General features: G+C 32.6%; 1 protein-coding gene across 4 annotated transcripts in view; it reads left to right on the top strand.

Moving 5' to 3' along the window:
- ARHGAP5 (Rho GTPase activating protein 5) overlaps positions 1-16,553 on the top strand; it is a 102,918-nt gene that overhangs the window by 63,258 nt on the left and 23,107 nt on the right. For 2 of the 4 annotated variants that reach the window (XM_056810401.1, XM_007472516.3), the window contains exon 3: positions 3,750-3,897. The exons of 1 other annotated variant lie outside the window; for it this stretch is intronic. In XM_056810401.1, the coding sequence (XP_056666379.1) occupies positions 3,750-3,897 (148 nt within the window). The remainder of the gene's footprint in view (positions 1-3,749; positions 3,898-16,553) is intronic. One more of the 4 variants, XM_056810402.1, reaches the window with a different exon arrangement.

Genomic DNA, 16,553 nt, shown 5'->3' with positions numbered 1-16,553 from the left:
TCTTTTTCTTCTCTAATTGCTACAGCTAGTGTTTCTAGTAAAATGTTAAATAAAGAGGTGATAATGGGCATCCTTGTTTCACTCCTGATCTTATTGGGAAGGCTTCTAGTTTATCCCCATTGCAGATGATATGTGGTGATGGTTTTAGATATATATGGTTTATTATTTTTAGGAAAGGCCCTTCTATTCCTATGCTTTCTAGTGTTTTCAGTAGGAATGGGTTTTGTATTTTGTCAAAGGCTTTTTCTGCATTTATTGAGATAATCACATGATTTTTGTTGGTTTGCTTGTTAATATGGTCAGTCATGTGGACGGTTTTCGTAATATTGAACCATCGTTGCATTCCTGGTATGAATCCTACCTAGTCATAGTGAATGACCCATGTGATCACTTGCCGGAGTCTTTTTGTTAGTATCCTATTTAAGATTTTTGCATCTATATTCATTAATGAGATTGGTCTATAGTTTTCTTTCTCAGTTTTTGACCTGCCTGGCTTTGGAATCAGTACCATATTTATGTTGTAAAAGGAATTTGGTAGAACTTCTTTGCTTATTCTGTCAAATAGTTCATATAATATTGGGAGTGGTTGTTCTTTGAATGTTTGATAGAATTTATTTGTTAATCCATCTAGATCTGGGGATTTTTTCTTAGGGAGTTCTTTGATGGCTTGTTCAATTTCTTTTTTCTGATATGGGGTTGTTTAGGTAGTATATTTCTTCCTCTGTTAATCTAGGCAATTTATATTTTTGTAAATATTTATCCATATCACCTAGATTGCCATATTTGTTGCCATATAATTGGGAATAATAGTTTTTAATCATTGCCTTAATTTCCTCTTCATTAGAGGTGAGGCCTCCCTTTTCATTTTGGATACTGTCAATTTGGTTTTCTTCTTTCCTTTTTTTAATTAGATTGACCAGTACTTTGTTTTATTTGTTTTTTCAAAGTACCAGCTTCTAGTCTTATTTATTAAATCAATAGTTCTTCAACTTTCAATTTTATTAATTTCTCCTTTGATTGTTAGGATCTCTAATTTAGTCTTCATATGAGGATTTTTAATTTGTTCAGTTTCTAGTTTTTTAATTTGCATGCCCAATTCATTGACCTCTGCCCTCTCTAGTTTGTTAATATATGATCTCAAGGATATAAATTTGCCCTTGAGTACTGCTTTGGCTGCATCCCATAGATTTTGAAAGGATGTCTCATCATTGTCATTTTCTTCAATGAAATTTTAATTGTTTCTATAATTTGTTCTTTAACTGGTTTTGGAGAATCATATTGTCTAATTTCCAATTAATTTTTGATTTAACTTTCCATGTACCCTTACTAATTATTATTTTTTTTTTGCATTGTGATCTGAGAAGGTTACATTTATTATTTCTGTTCTTTTGCACTTGTTTGCAATGTTTTTATGCCCTAATACATGGTCAGTTTTTGTGAATGTACCATGTGTTGCTGAAAAGAAGATGTATTACATTTTGTCCCTATTTAGTTTTCTCCACATATCTACTAACTCCAATTTTTCTAAGATTTCATTCACTTCTCTTGTCTCTTTCTTATTTATTTTTTGGTTTGATTTGTCTAAGTCAGATAGAGGAAGGTTTAGGTCTCCCACTAGTATAGTTTTTCTATTTCATCCTTGAGCTCCACTAGCTTCTCCTTTAGAAATTTGGATGCTATGCCATGTGGTGCATACATGTTGAGTACAGATATTTCCTCATTGTCTATACTTCCTTTTATCTGGATGTAATTACCTTCCCTATCTCTTTCAACTAGAGTTATTTTTACTTTGACTTTGTCAGATATCATGATTACGACTCTTGCCTTCTTTTATTTTTTTAACAGTTGATGCCCAATAGATTTGGCTCCATCCTCTACTTTGACCCTATGCATATTTACCTTCCTCATGTGTGTTTCTTGTAGAGAGCATATGGTAGGGTTTTGGATTCTAATCCACTCTGTTATTCACTTGCATTTTATGGGTGAGTTAATTTCATTCACATTCAGAGTTATGATTACCCATTGTTTATTTCCCAGCATTTTGATTTTGATCCTCCTCTGTTCCATTTGCTCTTTGTTCATTGCCTGTATAGAAGCTGTTGATTGTAATTTCTTTTTTATTTTTCTGTTGTTTCCCCATATTTATCCCCCCTTTTTACTCCCTACAGTTGTCTGCTCTCTTGCTACACTCTCTCTTTTTTAAACTTTAAAATTTTTTTTTGGTTTTGGGCTTTTCTTTCAGTCTTCTTGGAGCTTTGTTATAAATCTCTTAGCACAGTCAGTGAGGGAGGGTTGTTGGAGCTTGGGCTTCCCTGCCCTCTGGAGGCTTTGATTGGATTAAAATCCAGCAGTCTGTGGGGGAGGGGTGTTGGAGTTTGATCTTCTATGCTCTCTGAGGATTTTGATGGGATTAAGTCCAGCTAGTTTGGGCTGGATGTACTCTGGGGCCAAAACCTCCTGGAATGGGGTTTGGAGGGTCTCTGCTGCTCCAACTACGTTGCCTGCTGTGTGCTCAGTCTCTAACTGGTTCCCCATGTCCTGTGTTCGGTGTTCTGAGCCTGGCACAGTTTTGCCCACAAGGTACTCCCTCCAGACCAGTGCCTTTGCCCACCCGGAGTTTCCAGCTGCCTTTGGAAGCTTAGCGCTCTATGTGGGGTAGGGGTCCTGGGACCTTCCTTCTTCCTTCCCCTTAAACCTGAGTGTTCTCAAATTCCAACTTTTGGGGGGTGTACCTTTTAAGCTAAGTACAGCAGGAGGGTTCCTTGACTCTGTCTTGTTGTTAGGTTTGATTTATCAGTCCCCTAGGAGCATTTAGTTTGTAATTGGTAAGGAAGGGTTTTCAGAGGTCTGACCTTTCACTTCCTTTACCCTGTCATATGAATAACATGAAAGAAACCAACCCAGTGGAATTGCTTGATAGTTCTGGAAAGGGGGAAGGAAGAGGGGAGGGAAAGCAAATGAAAAAGAAAATGTAATCATGGAAAAATATTTTTAAAATAAAGAAGATAGAACAGGGGAGGGGAGAGCTTCATGTGCAAATTCTGCCTTTGTAATGGTTTTGGATTTTGATTATTCACAATTCTTTATATAATATTTGAATAATGATAAGATTTAAACTATTTTCATGGAACTCTATTATATGAAAAAGTATATAATATTTATCAATAGAATAGTAATTTGTTTGATTGTTCCTCTTTACCTTGACTAGAAGATGTTGATTTTAGTAAAAATGCTCCAGTTTCTCAAAAATAATTTATTTTAAGCATTAGTTATATTACATGGGTTTGGTCCCAGTAATGAATACTAGAAGTGACTTCCCATGAGTATATTAAGTATTGATGTAGACACATGTTAAAGCTTAGCTTTTAGATGACCTGACTTAATGTGTTGGTTTTCCTTTTTGATGATTGTGGATGTTTACATGAATTGATATCAATTGATATTATTACATTTCCTCTCTGCAATGTATTTTAAACTACTTTGCCTCCATTTTCTTATAAAAATGGGATAATAATGTATGTTTCCCATTCTTTCTGGGTATGAAGTCAACAACCTTAGTTTCAAATCACCTTACAAAAATAAGGTGCCATAGAAATCCACAAATAACTTCTATTTACTGATATTATGTAGTCATATAACTAGACTGTTATATTTCTTTTGATCAAAAATAATATTGCTTAATACTAACAGCATTATTTTTGAATGGCCTGATGTTAATAGTATTGTAATTTTAATATGTTTTATTATAGCAGAAAAAGAAAACTAAGCCTTTCAATCCACCAACCCGTAGGAATTGGGAAAGTAATTACTTTGGGATGCCCCTACAGGATCTGGTTTCACCTGAGAAGCCTATACCACTGTTCGTTGAAAAATGTGTGGAATTTATTGAAGATACAGGTAGGTTAGAAATGTCACTATAAGAATAATATGATTGTTTTTTTTTTACTACTGTTTTTTGCTAGGTTAAAACTAAATGAGTGCCTTCATAATCAGCTTACATTTTGTTGTCCATATGTGTGGGTATATTACTATTAGAATCGAATCCCCAAAGCATTTTTTAAAATAACTTCTAGATGATATTTGAAAGATCTTTGTGTTCAAATTATTGTAGTTTGGGGGTTTACATTTGTAACATAGTAGCAAACAGCTGAATTAAAAATAGTCTCCAAAGTCTAAGATCATGCTGCCTTTTGCTTAATCAAGAGGTATTTTGCCTTTTGAATGGAAAGTTAAAGTGTTCACAGAAGCAAGTAATGCATTTTTATGTCACTGTCTGATGACTTTTACTTCATATAAGTAGATTTTCCTTAGACTCATTTTCTTTTTATAGTTTTTTGTTTTTTTAAGAGAAGTAAGCTCCTACCCTGTTCATAGCATTTTATATGTTCACATGTCCCAGATTGCTATAATTTTAGTTGTACTTTCAGTCAAATATATAAAGCTCTTAAAAATCTTGCTAATTGACTCGTGCTTTTCTATAATTAATATTTTGATGTAGAGGGAGAAGGCATTATTATTGTGGTTTCAGGAGCTGTAATTTCATTAGTATTGGGAACTTTCACTAAGAAATTCCCTCTACTAATGTAGATCCAAACTTTGCAATTTACAGTCCAAGATAATCCTATGTGAATTAGTTACATCTAGTATATGCCAGAGGAAATCAAGTCTTTGTGATTTAAGACTGGCTCTCTGTCCTTAATGCCATGATTTTTCCCCCCAAAGCTGTATTTAAAGCTTGTAATAATAATCATCTATGAGTATTAGTTTTTTTGTGTTTATTTTGTTTTGGGGGTGGGGTTTGTGTCTTAGACTAATTATTTTGAAACTTAAATGATTTTAAACTTAGTTGATTCTAACAAATTGATTCTAATAAATTAGTTATGCCAATAATCAGTCCGGCACCTCTCTTAATTTTGTCCTTTGCACTGAATTATGGGAAGTAATGCTAAAGAAAGAAAAGATAGTCATTGAAATATTTTTTTAAAAATTTACAGAACCTAAAGAAGTTCAGGAAGAAACAAAGACAAGCAGAGATGATTTTCATAACATATTGAATTTATTTTGTTTGTTTTCAAAGGATAGATAATCATAGTTTCACATGTGATCCTCTTCTCTTATTTTGTATATGGACCCCCCCCTTTTTTTTTTTGGTGTTTTAAGTGTTTCAAAAAGTTTGTTTTTTAAGATTATATAAGCTACAAAGTTTTAGTGAGGGAAACTTTTTGGCCTAGTCTTTCTATTTTATGTGGAGAAGCACCTGGATATTAGAACCATTACTACTACACCCACCCCACATACACCTTCAGTCAAAACCTAGGGAATATCATTGCCTTATACCCTATGACTTTCTAAAGAATAAGCATCTACTTGGCCCCTTCCTTGCTATACTTATATTATTTCTTCTCTTTTATATTAAAGGAGTGGTCAGAACAGCAATGGTTTGTATTTTTAAAAATTTCATTTGTTTAGTTTTGTAATTAAGTATTGTGGGAATGGTTGCTCTATGATTTCTCAAATGGGAAATGGTCCTTAATTCTTTAATATGTTTTTCATATGGCTTAGTTGAAAAAAATCTTAATATTTTTTTAGACATTAAATTTAGAATGATTGCTTAGTTTGGTTAGAAAAGATAATTACTCTCAAAGACAACAATAAATAAATTCAGTTCTTCAGTAGATTTTATAACTTGATTTATACAACTTGATCGTATAACTTACAGAAATGTCATTTGGGAGTCATTGAAATTATTTATACCTAATTTTTGTTGAATGTATTGTAATAATGTTAAAGTATGCATGTACTAGTAGTTATATCATCATAAAAGTCAGAAGTTCTCAAATTTTTTGGTTTCAGGATCCCCCTTTACTCTTAAAAGTTACTGAAGTTTCCCCAAAGTGATTTTGTTCATGTGTATTACATCTAATGATATTTACTGTTTTGGAAACTAAAACATCTCAGTATTATTCTAAAAGTAGTTTTGAACTTATGAGATCCCTGAAAAGGTTACAGGAATCCTCCCTGAAAGGTTCTGTGACCACACTTTGATGCCTGTTGATATGCATGAACAATGTATGTTTTCTCCTCTTTCGTCGGGTTTTAGTTCAAGCTAATTGGTCTTCCTAAACTTTCAGAACATCAATAATTATTGTTGTAAATAAGGCTCCTTATTATTGATGTGTTACATGACCAAGTTTTCAAACTCAACCTGAACTGTTTTGCAGATAGATACTTACACCTTAAAAATTTTCTACCTCTACTTTATTATCACTCATTCACTTCTAAAATCCTTTGAAATCTGCCTTTGTGGATTGGAAAATCCACTACTTCTCCAAGGTATCAATAATTTCTCAATTGCTACATCTGATTGTCTTTCTCTGTTCTTATCCTATTTGTCAATGCTAAAGCTTTTGATAATGTTCACCTCTCCCCCTTCTCAGGTATTTTTTTTTTATCTCTTTCCTACGCTGATGCTGCTTTCCATTGTTATTTCTCCCATTCATTACTTCTCCTTCTCTATCTCCTTTTCTTGGAGTAAATTATGTATAGTAAATTATTCTACTGAGTAATGAACATCTGTCTTCTGGTTAATCTCCCCCATCTCCTCCTCCCAATACCTTGGTGTGCACATTTGACTTCTTTGAGTACAAGTGCTGCTTCTTTGTAGATGACTCCAAAAGCATATCCAACCCTCCTGAGTCTCCTAAACTCCAGAACCCTATCACATATTACTTTCTGGACATTTCTCCTTGAAAATTCTGCTAGTTCCTTGAATCTAACCTGTAGAGATTTATAGTTTCCAAGTTAATTTCTCAGAAAATGTTATGTAGAATTTCCCCTTATTCCTTTCTATCAAGAGTACTTATGTTCTCCCAGTATCCAAGTTTTATTAACTTGAAACCATCTTTGACTCTTCCCTGATCCCCCATAGCTACCACCATAACTGAAGTCCTCAACACTTTAGGATTTTCCTGATTTATTTCTTGCTTCTATCCTCTCTCCTCTACATTCCAACTCAACTGGTTGGGCAAAATAGCTCAAATGAGTGCTTGCTCTGAGCTTTGACGATATGTCAGATGTAATTACAAGAAATATATACCTATATAGGAAGCTGCCCCTTCTCCCAATAGATTAACTATATAACAGTTAATATTAATATAATTATTAATTATACTATATTGTCAAATTTGTGCTTGCTTTTTATATTCTTGAACTTTGTAAAAGGCTTCACTGTACAAGGAGTCTGAACTATTGGACTATATGTGAATATAAAGGGCCTCACAGTTCCTATGCAGATACAGATCCTAGGAGAATATTGTTTGTCATAATCTGTAAGGATATGAATTGTATCAGGCCAACTTTATTTTCACTCCATTAATTGTGGTTCCCTAAGCCCCCAAAACACAGATGCTTAGGAATAAAGGAAACCTCTCAATAGCAGAACCTCAAGTATATGGGACTGAACTGTTGTAATCAGGAGTAGTTGTTTTTTGTTCACCATTGGCAAGAAGCTAGCTACTCAGGGCTAGGGAGATGAACATTCAAGATGGTCAAAAGTAGCTACATCTCATCCTTGCTTGGACCAGATAGTTATGGAATGTGTGTTCTTACATGTATAACTTTATAAATATAAAACCAAGGGTGCAAAAGAATATGCATTGTGTTATGTTGATGCTGAGAAGAGCATTATTGCTCTGTTTCAAAAACTAGGGAATGAAAAATCTTTATCAGTACAGTCATTCTTAGTAAAAGCTGAGATTGTGCCTAATTATAGTGCAAAAGCCTCTCCCCACACCTCAAACAGTATTCTCCACACAGTTACTCAAATAATGCTCCATGGGCATGGATCTAATCATAACACTGTTTAAAAACCCTTTAGGGGTTTCCCATTGCATCTAGAATAAAGTTCTAATAAATTCCTAAGCCTGTCATTTAAGATTATTCACAGTCTGATTTTATAGCTCTCTTTGTGCTTCTTTCATACTTTTGCACACTTGATATTCCAGCCACATTGGACTGGACTTACGTTACCGTCCCTACCAGTTGTATCCCATCTTTGACACATGTTCGAGTGCTCCTGTGCATTCACACAGGCCATCTCCTATTATTTGTATACATTCTTTCCTTAACTGCCTTGCCCTCCTTCAGGAAGCTTTCTCTTTTTCTTGTTTCCCTTCCCCTATCTCTTATTGTTTGTGTCCTCCCTCTTCTCACATTAACTTGTTTTTTCCTTGTGTACATATTCTAGCTCTGTTGAGGCAGGTAAATTCCTTGAGGGAAGACTTTGTGTTTTTGTCATTGTCAGAAAGCACCAATGATGCATTGCACAGTGCCTAGCACTTAAATATTTTCAATTGTTAAATCTGTTCCATTTTTTGCCTCAGATTTTGTTTAATTTTCTCATGCAAGGAAACTATAATAAAGAGTTTTGATGCAGTTTGGCGTCATTTTTATATTGTATCATTCTTTTATCATTTGGTATGATACTCTCTACTACCTCAGGTTGAAATCTCCTTGAACATTTTATCCTATTGATTTCTCATCTATGTCTTTACATAGATTCCACTTGAGGATCCACCCAACTTCTTAAAGGCCTTTTCTCTTATTTTATTATTTGAGTTGCCAGTAGTAACCAGCTCTCAATTCATTCTTTTTTACTTATATAATCAGCTCTTTAAAAAATAGTTGTTCATGTCCTTGATACTATCTTTTGCTACTTTTCTTTCACAAATTCAGTTGCTATTTGTGTGACAGTCTACTTAATGCATTAGGTGTCTTTCTAGTATCCTTTGGGTTATTTGTAATTTTGATAAAACTAATCGTGTTCTGTCATTGGCAACCATATATAGTACCTTGAAATTTTGGTGTTGGACATTTTTTGCTTTGGGGGAGTAAAGAAATAGATATTTAGAATTGGAAATTAAATTCATTTTTAAAATATATAAACTATGTAGAAAAAGTAAAATTATGTTCACAAGGTTTTCTAGTCTATAATAAAGTTCATTGTTTAATTCTTTTCTTTGTCCTAGTCTCTCTACTAGTTGTCCCTGTCTTTTTGTCCTTTTCTGTTTTTTCCTGTTTTAAAATGTAGAGATCAAGTGCTACCTACTACTTCAACATTTATATTTGTATTTAACAGAGCAAGGTGGTCCCAATTGGCTTTCAAGTTGTCCTAGCCTTGTGTCTCTCCTTTCCCAAACAGTCAGCCTCAGGAAAGCTCCCCACTGTTTATTTCTAGGTCTTACTCTTTTTTTGTTTCATTGAGCCTCCTCTTTCACTCTCTTTTAAAATTGAAAGCTTGTAACTTTTATATGTGACCTTAGCTCAGCTATTCATAATTTTCCCTGAGGCATGCTCTCACTTAAAAGAGTGACATTATGATTCAACATTTAACAATATGACTTTTTAAAAGAACCTGTATTGTTTTGCAGCAAATCTAAAATAGATTAAGGTTAAAATGATACTGCCAATTTGTCTGAGAATAAACAAATTTTTCTTCTTTACTGATCTGAAACCTTTTGCTTTTGCCATCTCTCTTCTTAATGTTATCTCTATCATCCCCATATGTCTTTTCAGATATTTTATATTTATTTTCAGATATAGTTTCTTCTCATAAAAACCATGAGTGGCATACCTATTTTTTTTTTTCAGGGAAAAGGCAGGAAAATAAAAAAATAATATACAAGAAACTAATTATTTTGTCATATATCCTAAGAATTATTGAAAAGTCAGTTAATACAAAGGTTGATAAATGCTACCTTTTTATTTTAAGGTAGCAGCTTGTTACAACATTGTTTTAGATCCATAATTAAAACTAAAAAAGTGGTGGGAGATGAGTTTAATGGACTCTTTCTTAACCTTATTGTCTAGTTAACTTTTCCTATCTAGTAGGGAAAACGCCCAACTAGAAATTGGAAGTCCTAGTTGTTTGACCTGACTTTGCCACTTTTTGTGAGTTTGGCTGAGTCATTTCCCCTCAGTGGCTCTGTTTCTGTATGTGCATGTATGTGCGTGTGCATACATACATGTACATAAACACTAATGAGAGGTTTGGACTAGTTGGTGTTTAAGTTTTAAGTTCCATTTTAGCTCTAATAATGTTTTCAAATGGGGGAAATTCTGCAGTTAATATTTAAATTGTGAGAGAATTTTAACCATCAATTTTTGTATTTAAATAATTTAATCTTAGCAACATACCTTCAAATGGATTTAGCAGAATATATATCCCAATATTTACTTTTAAAGGTAAGATGAGAGTTAGTCTTACAGTACAGTAGGGCGTGTGTGTGTGTGTGTGTGTGTATGTACATGTACATGTTTATGTAAGTGAAACCAGGGATGAGGGAGAGCTATTATATATTAAGTTTTTTGTGGCTAGAATACTCTACTTGGAATCAGGAAGACTTCACTTAAAATCTTGCCTTTATTACTTTGTAGCCCTGAATGAATCACTTGGTTTCTTCTAGCTTCAGTTTCCTGATATGTAAAAGTGTGTCTTTGCAGGTTATACTAGATGACCTCCATTTTAGCTCTTAAGTGTGATTTATTATCTCTGATATTTTACCATTCCAAATTATATCTAAGTCTATTCTAGTACTCTCTATATACTGGAGTAAGAATAATTATTATACTCTAAATTTAAAATATTAGTTTATATAAATTTTTTCATCCTCAAAACAGCACTATAAAGCAGGCCACATACACTATTATTAATCCTACTTTTCAGATCAAGAAAGTCAAGACAAAATCTCCTGCATCTAATTATGTAACTATTGAAATTTTATCTTTTTCCTTTTGTCCCTATATTTACTGATTTTAACAAAACTGAGCTTTAAAAGTTTTTACCAGTCTGTGTCATTTATAGGAATCTGGCAAGTTAGGATAATTTGTTTTAGCTGCAAATTTTCTTAACTTTTAGACTTCATTTGTAAGAAAGTTGCTTTCTTCAGAATCATTTGTACAAATCCAAAATGTTTGAACTATGTTCATATGAGGAGATGTCTTTATAAAATGAAAAGTGGAAAAGAAGTTTAATTATACAATTGACTTCATGGATAGACATATGTAGTAAACTTAACTAGAAGGAAACTAAAGCACTTCCTGAAACAGCAATACTTCATTCACTTTTTAAATAGCCATTAGCACTAAATGTTAGCATATTTTTTGAAAATGGGTAATTCCTGTATGGTATGTAAATAGATTTTCTCTTGACCAGAAAACTTGATTAATTGGAACATCTCAAGTAATGAGAAAGAAGAAAATTTTTTGTGCTAGCTTATTGATAATTGGTGTAAAGTATAGCTGAAACATGAAGGAGTGCATGTCAACTCTAGGAATGCTATATTCCTCCCTTTCAACCTTTCTAAAGCATGGAATATTCATTAGCAGTCTTTCCTCTTACTATAGCTGCAGGATTAGGTTTCAAAGTAGGAAAAAAGATTTTGGAGGGGGAGATAATTGGTGATTGGAACTGATAACTTGAGTTTGGAGAAAGAAAATGACTGGAAGATTAAGAAAGGTTTAGGAATGTAATTCCAAATCAATGCTAATTGTTTGGGCTCCTCAGTAGGAGGATGAGTAAAGGAATTAAACCTGGAGGACAATTATATCTCACCTAAATTCTGCTAACTCATTCAACAAATAATTGTCATCTATAATATGCACATCACTAGTAGAATTGCAACCCTTTGATAAAAGGACTTTGACTACTCTTCCCCCCCACCCCCCAAATCTTTTGTAAGAAAGACATAATAATCTTTCCTTAGTCTGTTTTGGGAATGGACACATAAAAGAGGAAATATAGTTACATACCTTACTGATGAATAAGTTTGGTTGGAGGAACTATGTTTGGAAACATTCAATCTTTGAGTTACTGTGTTTTTGTTTTAATAATTTTATCAGCTTGTGTTGAAATTATGATTTTGCATTTTGCAAGCATCTTGCACAAATTCCAAAGTGTGTCTGAACCAGATTAAAATGAAATTGGGAAATATTTAACAAAATAAATAAAAATATAGTATAATATGGATAATGTTAATTTGTATTTATCTAAGGTTATTGACAGCCTTTAGCAATCTAGTTCTATTCGAATTTGATATCACTGTCTTAAAGATATAGAACTGACTTGACTCCAGTCAGGAAGACTTGAGTACAGATCTTGCCTGTCACATATACTGACTTATGTGATTCAGTGAGCATCATAATGCTCTTCACTACTCCCTTAAGTCTGTAAATCATATGGTAGTTGCAGACTTGTATTGATAGGATACTTATTTAGATGGAGGGTTTCTCACCTTACCCTAATGAAATCACCAGTCTAGAGCACAAATACGTTTTATTTGGTTTTATTTTTCTCTCCACTTTCTTTGTAAGTGATCTTGCCCCTACCCCCTTTTTTTCTCTTTCTCATTTCTCAAACTTGGGGGGGAAAGTATATTGGTTACAAATAATCAAATATCATTGTCTAAAAACAAACCTACAGTTGTAGAATGTAAAAATGAATTAGAAGAAAATTGGATGTTTTCATATGGCAAGAGATGGGTTTTACATATATGTGCTTATATATATATATATATATAACTATATATATATGAATAATTTGTAATCACAACAAATTAAAACATTTAGTTTTTCACATTAAGGAAAAAAATGTTAGGACTTTCAGCTCAACTGTTATCTGGTCAGCTTTTGAAAGCCAGTGACCAGAAAAATAGATGACTAAAGTCTTTTCAGGAGTTTTGACATTCTAGGGTCGAAGTTATTTGTTGGAAGATCCATACAAGTGTATTTATTTTTATTCAGGTATATGTAATAAATTTCTATCATAACAGTTATGTATGTGGAATGCTGGCACAACTAAGGTTTATAATTCATTTAAAATTTCTAGTTAATTTTCTTTTAAAAAAAATTTTAGCAACATTTTTTTTATTTCTCCTCAAATTCTTTTCTGTTTATTAGAAGAAGCAAATGTTCTGATTTAAAGCCATTTCCACAATGACTTAGGATTAAAATTTTAGCTTTATTGGTGTTTCTGATATTGATATTGACTAAAACCTGCAATTCAGCAGAGTAGTATCATTACCATTAATTCTGGTATTGCTGTGCTTAATTTTGTATTTCAAAAAGCAAAATATTGTTTTAAACATAAGACTAGTTATTTTTACAGTAGCCTCAAAAGAGAAAATTAATTCTTATATTTTAATATCTGTCAGTTTGAGAGTATGGTGCAAACAGAAAAATGTATTTTTAGAACCCTTATTATGTAGAGACTATATAATTGACAATTGTACATGACTTAACATCCAAAGATGAAATGAACGTCCATATTTTGGCAACCATATTTCTGCAGGACATTCTTCATGTTATGAAGTTAAATTGTTGAATTTTTAAGTAGCACTTCAGTAGTTACATAAATCTAAGGTAATAACAGGTATTATGGTGTCTTTTCTGACTAACTGTTCTATGGCTGATACTGCTGTGTTTATCATTAAAGAATGAATCATAATTTACCAAGTGAAGTAAATGATATGTTAAGCATTTTAAAAATATCCTTGAATGATCCTGAAACTGTAGGGTGAAAAAAGTTGGAAGTGTGATTTTGGCAAAAATGATCCACAATTAATGTTATAACTTGAAATTATCAACTGCACATGCATTCACTAATACATCTAATTTTGTTATAAAACTTTTACCAGTAATTTTTATCATGTTTTCATACATGTCATTTGACCCATTATTGAATGAAATAAACCCTTTATTTTTTTTCTTTTTGTATTAATTTCCATTTCTATTCCATAAGCCCTTAAGATATCAGAGAGGTATTTGCCAGGTATGTGTTACCTGAAGGTTTGTAAGTATAGTGAAGAATATAAATTTTCTATATCAGATCACAAATTTAATTTAATTAAGTTTTGATTCTTAAATTTTACTTTCTGATTCAAGGAATCCTATACAAATGAAGTACTTTTATAATATCTTAAAAGTCTATACAAATTAGTTAAAATAATAATATAATGTTAACATTTAATATATATGTATAATATATATAGTATGCATGCATATATAATATAGGGCAGCTAGGTGGCACAATGAAAATAGAGTGCCAGGCTTGGAGTCAGGAAAGACTCCTCTTTCTGAGTTCAAAATCTGGCCATAGACATTTATTGTGTGATCCTGGGCAAGATACTTAATCCTGTTTGCCTCAGTTTCCTCAACTATAAAATGAGCTAAGAGAAGGAAATGGCAAATCACTCCAGTGTTTTTTCAAGAAAACTCCAAAAGGAGTTACAAGAGTTAAATATTATGGAATAACAACTAAATAATGACTGAATGACATTTATATAATGTGTGTATGTAATATATGTATATATAATCTATATATATTTACACATATAAACATCAGGGAAAAGCAGAGCTAAACCACAGAAAATTTCCTAATCTATTCCAACCATAGCTTCTGTTTGCTTCTACTCAATTGACAGTAAAGGGAACTGACTCTAGGCAAAATTGTGAAGCATTTAAAATATATTTATTTTATCCCTAGCCTCTCTTTTCATCTGTGTCAAATTATTTCATGTTCAGATTCATCAATCTATTGTATACTTCACCCATCCTTTCTTCATTAAATTAGGAAAATATTTAATATCAGTTGTTAATGTTTTCTGTGGAGAAGGAAATGCCAAACCATTCTACTACTTCTGCCAAGAAAACCAGAAATCAAGTCATGAAAGGTCTAATACAACTAAACAATAAAAAGGTTTCCTGATTGCTTAATGTTACTTTACTGCTACTAGTTGAGTTACATAATATCATTATTTCATGTAAGACCTTTTTTCTCAAATATGGAATGGATTTTGTACCCTTTTAAAGGAATTTCATCAGAGGACAGGAGTATTCAGCAGGTATAATCCATGATCTCTGGGACAATAGCTCTTAGAAGGTATTCCCAAGTGCTGTTACTTTTTATTTCTATCTTCTTCAAGGAGCTAGAGCCTTAGCAGAAATCTTTTTCTTTTTTTAAATCATTCTCCCTTCCCCAACTTTATCCTTCAGAGAAACACATGAATCAGATATAATTTTATTTTTCTAGTCTTTCTGTCTCAAGACTCTTTTGGATGATATAGGGTTTAAATTTAAATGCTGTGATAAATTAATAATCTCATCAGTTATGGTTCTGCTATTATTTCTGACCACAAGCTATTCATGCCATCTTATTTTAATATAGTACTTATCCAAGTCTCCATGAATCTACCCAAGTTACTTTCTCTGGGTCGTTTAGCTGTATCCTTTATATTTTCTCTTTTGTTCTTTCCGAAGTATGCAATTTTTGTTTTTCAGAGACTATGGCATTTGTTACTGGGAGGGGAAATGTGAAGAGGAGACCAAAGAAGTATTCTTTGGTTTGTTATTACTGTTAAAGCTTAGTAAGACCAAGCCTTGGAAAGTAGAAGAAACTGAATAGACAAGGTTGGAATGTGCATTGTGACACCTTGCCAGCTTTAGGTTTTGTTTATTTTTTTTTTTATTTTGGTTCCATCATTTTTTTATCTGAGCCAAATGCATTATTACCTTGCATCATTTATTTAGTATTTTCTTACTGTTTGCTCCTTTAATCTGACCCCCTCAGAATTCATCCTTTTACTATTGATAATCAAGTGCCTGACAAAGTATCTTATGGAATGAATCTTCTTTTCTGATACTGTATTTCATGAATGATGGATTGATGATGATGATGAAATTTATTGTGTCCTATTCTTTCCAATCAGTTGCTTCAGTAATTCTGCTTTAGAATATTTAAAAGGAAATAAGCTTCAGATTGTTTCTGGTTTATGATCTATAGTACTATTTTGCATATGTTAAAGTTAGACTTTAATCTCCAGACACTGCACTAAAACCTTGCTTTGTACAAGGACATCTTGTTCAACCCATCTGAGCCTTTGTTTTACTTTTTAAAATAAACAAATTGGGAATTTGTAACAGTGTCAGAGAGGTCTTGTCAGCATAACATCTTCCTCTACCACTTCAAAACAAGAAATATAATTAAAAACTAAAATTAGAGGTAAAGAACATCCTAACGAGAGTAAGTCTTTAAAAAAATAATATACATCATGATGAATACACTCTCCCATTCATACTGTCTGTCTTACATCCAGAATGACAGGAATGTCTTTCAGGATTTGACTTGTTATAGTTTTCTTTGCTCTTCGCTTTTGATAGAAACCTAATCTAATTCTCACATCATTCATTGGGGGGGAAAATTAGGCAACTGTAGCCATTGCAAGCACCAGAGTGGAAGAATCAAGTAGTATAAAACCAGGTAGAGCAGAAGGTGCATACTTATAGACTCAGGTTTAATTGTTTTCTTCATTGTTTTACCTACAAAAGAAACCCAGCCAGAAACTCCATACTATATCCCTATTTGTGTGATATGATTAAAGGTATCTATCCTTAATGGTCCAGAATTGAGAGGATAGATGATAATATGTAAGAGGGGACAGACAGTGTAAAGAGGTCTGATACAGAACTTCATAAGAACAGAAGGAAAAGAGTGAATGGCA

This window comes from Monodelphis domestica, chromosome 1 (genome assembly GCF_027887165.1).
Source record: "Monodelphis domestica isolate mMonDom1 chromosome 1, mMonDom1.pri, whole genome shotgun sequence".
NCBI classification, from domain to species: domain Eukaryota; kingdom Metazoa; phylum Chordata; class Mammalia; order Didelphimorphia; family Didelphidae; genus Monodelphis; species Monodelphis domestica.
The sequence above is the reverse complement of the archived record's forward strand: the minus strand, read 5'-3'. Positions and strand labels throughout refer to the sequence as shown.